This window comes from Neoarius graeffei, chromosome 18 (assembly GCF_027579695.1).
Source record: "Neoarius graeffei isolate fNeoGra1 chromosome 18, fNeoGra1.pri, whole genome shotgun sequence".
Taxonomy (NCBI): Eukaryota; Metazoa; Chordata; class Actinopteri; order Siluriformes; family Ariidae; genus Neoarius; species Neoarius graeffei.
This window is the reverse complement of record NC_083586.1, coordinates 66,080,514-66,088,754: the sequence shown is the minus strand read 5'-3', so window position 1 is coordinate 66,088,754 and position 8,241 is coordinate 66,080,514. Positions and strand designations below refer to the sequence as shown.

The 8,241-nt window shown below is 40.0% G+C and overlaps 1 protein-coding gene across 1 annotated transcript in view; it reads left to right on the top strand.

Annotated features, from left to right (window-relative positions):
• LOC132865827 (basement membrane-specific heparan sulfate proteoglycan core protein-like) overlaps positions 1-7,251 on the top strand; it is an 18,576-nt gene extending 11,325 nt beyond the window's left edge. Inside the window, exons 7-9 of the mRNA XM_060898324.1 lie at positions 281-349; positions 1,528-1,794; positions 7,145-7,251. Of these exons, the coding sequence (XP_060754307.1) occupies positions 281-349; positions 1,528-1,794; positions 7,145-7,251 (443 nt within the window). The remainder of the gene's footprint in view (positions 1-280; positions 350-1,527; positions 1,795-7,144) is intronic.
• The last annotated feature ends 990 nt before the right edge of the window (positions 7,252-8,241 follow it).

Below are 8,241 nucleotides of genomic sequence, written 5' to 3'. Positions count from 1 at the left end.
TTCACACAGTAAAAACAACAACAACAAACTTCATGTATAGAATCAGGATGCATTAAAAATAGTTTTATAATCACATCTGGGCAAAATCACATTGAATTGTAGTGATGCTCATCATCTAAAGGTCAAAGGTCACAGAGGATGAATAATTGCTGCTGTGTTGCCTAGCTGAGAAGTTCACACACACACACACTGTAAATGCTTTAGTGTAGTAAATACTCTCTCTCTCTCTCTGTGTGTGTGTGTGTGTGTGTGTGTGTGTGTGTGTGTGTGTGTGTTTCAGGTCAGTACATCTGTAACGCCACAAACTCAGCAGGTTTCAGTGAAGCATACGCGCAGATGGAGGTAGACAGTAAGTCAGAGCAACACACACATATACTTATATAGTCTTGTAATAATTCGACAATCTTGCCACCGATTATTTGTGTGTAGGCATGTATTATTATTATTATTATTATTATTATTATTATTATTATTATTATTATTTTCTCATCTGTCTGGCGTCGTCCACATTTCATGAAAATCGCTTCTTCTCCCTCAGTTCTTCACTGATTTTGATTCTTTCTGGTATGAAGGTAGGTCTGCCTAGGGTGCATACAACTTCTACCCAGATTTGCTTCATTACAATTATTCATTAAGTTATGGACTAATTAAGCCTTAATGAGCAGTTCAACAAAAATCGCTTCTTCTCAGTCAATTCCTCGCTGCTTTGGATTCTTTCTGGTAAATAGGTCAGTATTCCTAGGGTGGATATCACGTCTATATATAGCTTGTATATAGTGTATATAGCTCACAACTTTTATTGCGCAAGGTGGCCCACTTTAGATCGTTCCTTCTGGACTAGACGGGGCCGGAGTGAGCTATGCCGTCACTGATGGACTCATTATTATTATTATATTCTATTGTAATGTTGTAATGGGATTTATTGTTATATTTATCATTCTCTAACTGATCCCAAGTCAGCACACTGGGGGTCACTGGGGTTCTGGCTACAGTTTTCTGTAATTAAACAGAAATCTGATTAAACATTAAAATCTAATCTGAGCTTTTCAAAGAATTCAGACTTATCAGCTGGACCTCAGTCGGCGCTGCACCGTGTCTGGACTTTGGATTTGTTGACCACGAAGAGACTTTGGGTAAAAAGTCTCACTGAGGATCAAACTCTGAGGCACTGAAATATAAACCTACTGTAATAACCATAGCAGCTCTGACAGGAGCGTAGCATCAAATCACAGGTTTATATTAATGCCTTCATTCTGATACCTCATTGTTTCCATAGTAACAGATAATAAACTGTGTGTAGGCAAATTTCTGTCAGGTGTTGATTTGTGTAATGTTTCTGGAAGGAGTCTCCAGTGTCAGCACTCTGTAACAGTCAGAGGTGAAGCTGGAACTAAGTTCTTCGAGTTTACACTTTATTATGTTCCAGAATGTACATGAGAAATTTTCCCGCAATGTTACGAGCCAAAATGTGCCTCCATTTATTCATAGCATCTGTCATATAATTATTAAATCTTTCTTGTGTTGTAGCTCCGCCCTATGCCACCACTGTTCCTGATCATGTGACTGCTCGTCGTGGTGACTCCATGCGTATCCAATGCATTGCCCATGGCTCTCACCCAATCAGCTTCCACTGGACACGTGCGGGCGGGGCTGCAATGCCTTCAGGGGCAAAGATCACCAAGGAAGGCGTGCTGACGATCGCTCAGCTCAAAGTGAATGACAGCGGGAAGTACAAATGCGAGGCCACCAATCACGTGGGCAAAAGCGAAACATTCACCACCGTCACAGTCAGAGGTGAGGCAGGGGGTCATGTTTGTGTTGGTATTCAAGAAATGGGAATGGAAACAACAGAAATAAAAAAAATGCTAAAAATATCTGAGACGTTACAGTGTTGATGTGACAGAAGTATGATGAGAATGGATTTCTGGAATTAGCAAAAATTCCAGCTGAATCATACTTGAAGTAGGGTTATGACCAGGTGTTCAATGTTTCTTTTCCAAAATACTGTGTAGCCTATGAAAAGCCTGCATTCTTGTAGCGCCCTCTGGTGGCTCGGAGGCGCTTAATGACTGTTTATAGCACTTACAGATATAAATATAAAGATTCCAGATATAAATTGAGGTGACAGTGGTGATGAAAAACTCCCTCAGGCGACATGAGGAAGAAACCTCAAGAGGAACCAGACTCTAAAGGGAACCCATCCCCATCTGGGTGATAACAGACAATGTGATTAGAAATAACTCACTTCTATAACTATCCAATCCAGTAACAAATATAAGATTAATGTATAGTTTATTCAGATTACTTTAATTATACAACCCCGATTCCAAAAAAGTTGGGACAAAGTACAAATTGTAAATAAAAACGGAATGCAATAATTTACAAATCTCAAAAACTGATATTGTATTCACAATAGAACATAGACAACATATCAAATGTCGAAAGTGAGACATTTTGAAATTTCATGCCAAATATTGGCTCATTTGAAATTTCATGCCAGCAACACATCTCAAAAAAGTTGGGACAGGGGCAATAAGAGGCTGGAAAAGTTAAAGGTACAAAAAAGGAACAGCTGGAGGACCAAATTGCAACTCATTAGGTCAATTGGCAATAGGTCATTAACATGACTGGGTATAAAAAGAGCATCTTGGAGTGGCAGCGGCTCTCAGAAGTAAAGATGGGAAGAGGATCACCAATCCCCCTAATTCTGCGCCGACAAATAGTGGAGCAATATCAGAAAGGAGTTCGACAGTGTAAAACTGCAAAGAGTTTGAACATATCATCATCTACAGTGCATAATATCATCAAAAGATTCAGAGAATCTGGAAGAATCTCTGTGCGTAAGGGTCAAGGCCGGAAAACCATACTGGGTGCCCGTGATCTTCGGGCCCTTAGACGGCACTGCATCACATACAGGCATGCTTCTGTATTGGAAATCACAAAATGGGCTCAGGAATATTTCCAGAGAACATTATCTGTGAACACAATTCACCGTGCCATCCGCCGTCGCCAGCTAAAACTCTATAGTTCAAAGAAGAAGCCGTATCTAAACACGATCCAGAAGCGCAGACGTCTTCTCTGGGCCAAGGCTCATTTAAAATGGACTGTGGCAAAGTGGAAAACTGTTCTGTGGTCAGACGAATCAAAATGTGAAGTTCTTTATGGAAATCAGGGACGCCGTGTCATTCGGACTAAAGAGGAGAAGGACGACCCGAGTTGTTATCAGCGCTCAGTTCAGAAGCCTGCATCTCTGATGGTATGGGGTTGCATTAGTGCGTGTGGCATGGGCAGCTTACACATCTGGAAAGACACCATCAATGCTGAAAGGTATATCCAGGTTCTAGAGCAACATCTGCTCCCATCCAGACGACGTCTCTTTCAGGGAAGACCTTGCATTTTCCAACATGACAATGCCAAACCACATACTGCATCAATTACAGCATCATGGCTGTGTAGAAGAAGGGTCCGGGTACTGAACTGGCCAGCCTGCAGTCCAGATCTTTCACCCATAGAAAACATTTGGCGCATCATAAAACGGAAGATACGACAAAAAAGACCTAAGACAGTTGAGCAACTAGAATCCTACATTAGACAAGAATGGGTTAACATTCCTATCCCTAAACTTGAGCAACTTGTCTCCTCAGTCCCCAGACGTTTACAGACTGTTGTAAAGAGAAAAGGGGATGTTTCACAGTGGGAAACATGGCCTTGTCCCAACTTTTTTGAGATGTGTTGTTGTCATGAAATTTAAAATCACCTAATTTTTCTCTTTAAATGATACATTTTCTCAGTTTAAACATTTGATATGTCATCTATGTTCTATTCTGAATAAAATATGGAATTTTGAAACTTCCACATCATTGCATTCCGTTTTTATTTACAATTTGTACTTTGTCCCAACTTTTTTGGAATCAGGGTTGTAGCTATTTTTTTCTTTATTATATTTATTTATACCAACCATCCATAAAATGAAACCACTGACTGGTGAAGTGAATAACATTGATTATCTCATTACAGTGGCACCTGTTGAGGGGGTGGGGTTTATTCAACAGCAAGAAAGAGAACAGTCAATCCTTGAAGTTGATGTGTTGGAAGCAGGAAAAATGGACAAGTGTAAGGATCTGAGTGACTTTGACAAATAGTGATGGTGAGATGACTGGGTCTGAGCATCTCCACAATGGCACATCATGTGGGGTGTTCCCGGTATGCAGTAGTTAGTACTGAACAAAAGTAGTCCAAGGATCCAAAGGACAACCGGTGAACTGGTGACAGGGTCATGGGTGTCGAAGGCTCACTGATTCGCATGGGGCACGAAGGCTAGCCCATACGGGCCAATCCCACAGAAGAGCTCCTGTAGCACAAACTGCTGAAAAGGTTAAAATGCTGGATAAAACAGAAAGGTGTCCAACACAATAACTTCAAGAACAGACTGTTCTCTTTATTGCTGCCGAATATATCCCACCCCTTGACAGGTGCCACTGCAATGAAATATTTAAATAATATTGGCTAGTGTTGAGTAGTCTATCAGATATATTCCATTCAGCTAGCATGATACTGAACGAGTTGGAGATGAGCTGAATGGAATATATCTGATAGACCATGAAAAAAAGCCATTATTATTATTATTATACATACACTTTCTCTTTTCCAGTTTTTTTTATGCCCGTTGGTATGTTTTTTTCTTGTAAACAGAGGATAACCATCAGGGCTTTCTAGACCTTCAGAGAAGCCCAAACATATCAGCATTTCAAATGTTATATTTAATTTCTTTCATAATTTCATGATAATTATTATCTTCTAATTTAATTTGGCCTCATTTTCTATAAAATGTGCTTCAGAAATGAAAGGGTTACTGTCCTGAAAACATTAAAATCGAGTTATCCAGTGAGATTGTTTTGTTTGTTGTCTCGAGGCTGAGAAGAGTTTAGAGCTGCTCACTCATTGGTTAGGACTTCATTGCCGGGACAGAAGGCCATGGCAGTGTATGTTTATATAGGAAGTGACAGATGAATTAACCAATCAGACTTTGATTTATAGTGGGAGGGACCAAAAATTTATCACCCAAAATTTATCTCGAAGGCCAACGTGAGCTTAACCACGAGTCGGTGCCGTCAGCACAGCAGTGAAGTCACTTTCCAGCTGGTGTAGCGTTCATCAGTCGTGTTAGCGAATGCTAATAAAGCAGTCAAGCCAGTGCTATCGAGAGCTACAGGCTAACAACCGAGAAACTAAGATTTTTGTCTCCAGACTCTTCTTCCACGCTGCACGCTCGCCACAGTATTTTTCACTCAGACTTGAGTATTAATTTCCCTGTGGAATTTACTGAGTTAATTTTAAAATCAACATCGACAGCTACACACAACGGAGCGACCTGGCAGCCTGACGCTAATCCCTTACAAAATCCTTTGCCTTGTTGCTTTTTTGGTGTCTGGATAAGTTTTGGCTGAGCTCAAGTCCCAGCTCTAATAGTAATGGTTCACCACTGCTTGTAAATATGCATGAAGAATATCTAATGAAGTTCTTGGAGCCTTTCAGACGTTCAACGCATCTTCCTCCTTCCCAGCAAACAAAGAAATGCTTCTACGCCAGGGGTGCCCAAATTGATCCATAAAGGGCCATGTGGCTGCAGGTTTTCATTCCAGCCATGCAGCAGCACACCTGATTTGGCTTATTCAATCAACTGACACACCCACCCTTTAATCAAGGGTGGGTGTGGCTGCAAGTATTTGACTGTGTGAAGACAGTTCAGTTGATTGAATGAGCCAAATCAGGTGTGCTGCTGCATGGCTGGAATGAAAACCTGCAGCCACATGGCCCTTTATGGATCAATTTGGGCACCCCTGTTCTACGCATTTGCAGCAGGAAACTTTCTCATCGGATATTCACATCAGCTCCGACATGTGATGTCGTGTTGTCTTGACAACCATGCAATATTATAAACCATATTCAACGGTTATTCTCCACTGGGTAGAGTGACGTAATACACGTAGGATAAGCGATATGCTAACAATATTGCATGCTATCAAACCAAATGAATGAAACCTGCTAGAAGGGAATAGAACATGTTTTTATTCCATGGAAAAAGCGTCCTGTATGGATAATAATCAGTGTTATTCACTTCACCTGTCGGTGGGTTCATGTCATGGCTGATGGGTGTGTGTTAGTAATGTACGTGAGTTTTGTGTGAAAAAGTTTAACTCACTAAAAAACCCTGCTGTTTTGTATGTAATGTTTTTAAGCTGTTGTAATTACGGTAAAAGTGATTAATTCTGTCTAATTCTTTCTCTCCTAAAGCGTAAGTGATTTCTCTCCTCCGACGTCGATGACGTGAGCGCATGAGGACAACGATAATCTCCACTTATTGGAATGCAAATGCAACGATATAACACATAACAACGCACCAGCCTTTATAAATAAATCCCAGCATGTAATAACTTTCTACTTTTACAATTCAATCCAAACAGCTTGTATGTAACACACGTCGAACACGTCAGAGAGAACCGGCTCGCTGAGTGTTTACGATCCGAGTTACACTTCACCATTATAAACAGGCCAAACTGGAGAATGTTCCAGCACTTTACACAATAAACACAGAATAAATTTATCATATGGCCACATACCGTACCAACCTCACCGTGTGTTTAGATTCAATTTGAACTCTCTGCTGGTTGTAACTTGGAACGTAATCAGCTCGTCTCATCTCGGATGATTCAAAACATTTAGGAACAAATTTTCCAGCCAGTTCTTCATGAAGTCACTATGGACATGAACTAGTGCTTGATTCTGTCCCTGCAGAAAGGTGATTTTGAGTTGTACTGAATGAGATCATTCCAGAATAAACTGCTGATTTGTGATTTTTAGCGTAGATGGAGTTCGGATTGTAACCACTTGGGGGCGACATGTGATCTTTCCCTGTCTGTGATCTGTCAATAAACTTTCAACATTCAAGAATTAAACTCATGAAAACTGAACATGGCCCTTAGTAATCTAAACCATCCACTGTATTGTTCACCAGTGTCTAAAGTTACAATTTTAAATTTCATTTTGGTTTAATAAATCTCTGAACATATTATAACGGATTTTGAATGCTACATCATTTTATTTCATGAATTAAAAACTTCCATTGTGTATTTCTTTCCTGCAGGGTTTTTAATGTGCAGTGAATCAAATTCATTCCTGAATGTCACTTATTTCACATCACAGAACATTACAGAGTACTCCGGATTCTCCGTCTCGTGTCAACACCAGTAACGTGAAATCTTCCCTGATAGAAGAGGACTAAAACATTTGAGGACGTGCTGTTATCGGAAAATAATCAACCCCGAGTGGTGTGATGGAGCAAAGTTCCTGTTCCCACCACAAAGTTAATTATTTTCCTATAACAGCACATCCACGAATGTTTTATTCCTCTTACGCCACAGCAGTTTTCCAACACATGCAATTTTTATTCATTAAAGAACGTTATACTTTTGTTTTTTATCCATTTACAGTGACATTTAATGGTGCATATAGAATATGGAACATCTGTGAATTGAATAGTTCCTGTTGTCATGTACGTTATAGCAGCGATAAACAATCTTTCCCTCACCAGCCTCTCTTTAGTGTCCCTTTTGAAGTTAATAAGGGGAAAAAAACCCAGCAGCTTGTCGTGTTACTGAGAAACCGCAAAGAAACAAAAACTCCTGAAGATGTTGGAGATCTTAAAGTCACAGCATCACCTCTGACTGTAACAAAACACTGACACTGGAGACTCCTTCCACAAATGTTACAACCCCAATTCCAGAAAAGTTGGGACGCTGTGTAAACTGTAAATGAAAACAGAATGTTTTAATTTGCAAATCATGGAAACTCTATATTCCACTGAAAATAGTACAAAGACAACATACCAAATGTTGAAACTGAGAAATTTTATTGTTTTTTGAAAAATATATATTCATTTTGAATTTGATGTCAGCAACATGTTTCAAAAAAATTTGGAACAAGGGCATGTTTAAGACTGTCTTGCATCACCTCTACTTTTAACAACACTCTGTAAACGTTGGGAACTGAGGAGACCAAGTGCTGTAGTTTTGAAAGAGAAATGTTGTCCCATTCTTGCCTGATATACAATTGCAGTTGCTCAACAGTTTGGGGTCTCCTTTGTTGTATTTTGCGCTTCATAATGCACCAAATGTTTTAAACGGGAGACAGGTCTGGACTGCAGGCAGGCCAGTTTAGCGCCTGGACTCTTTTACTGTGAAG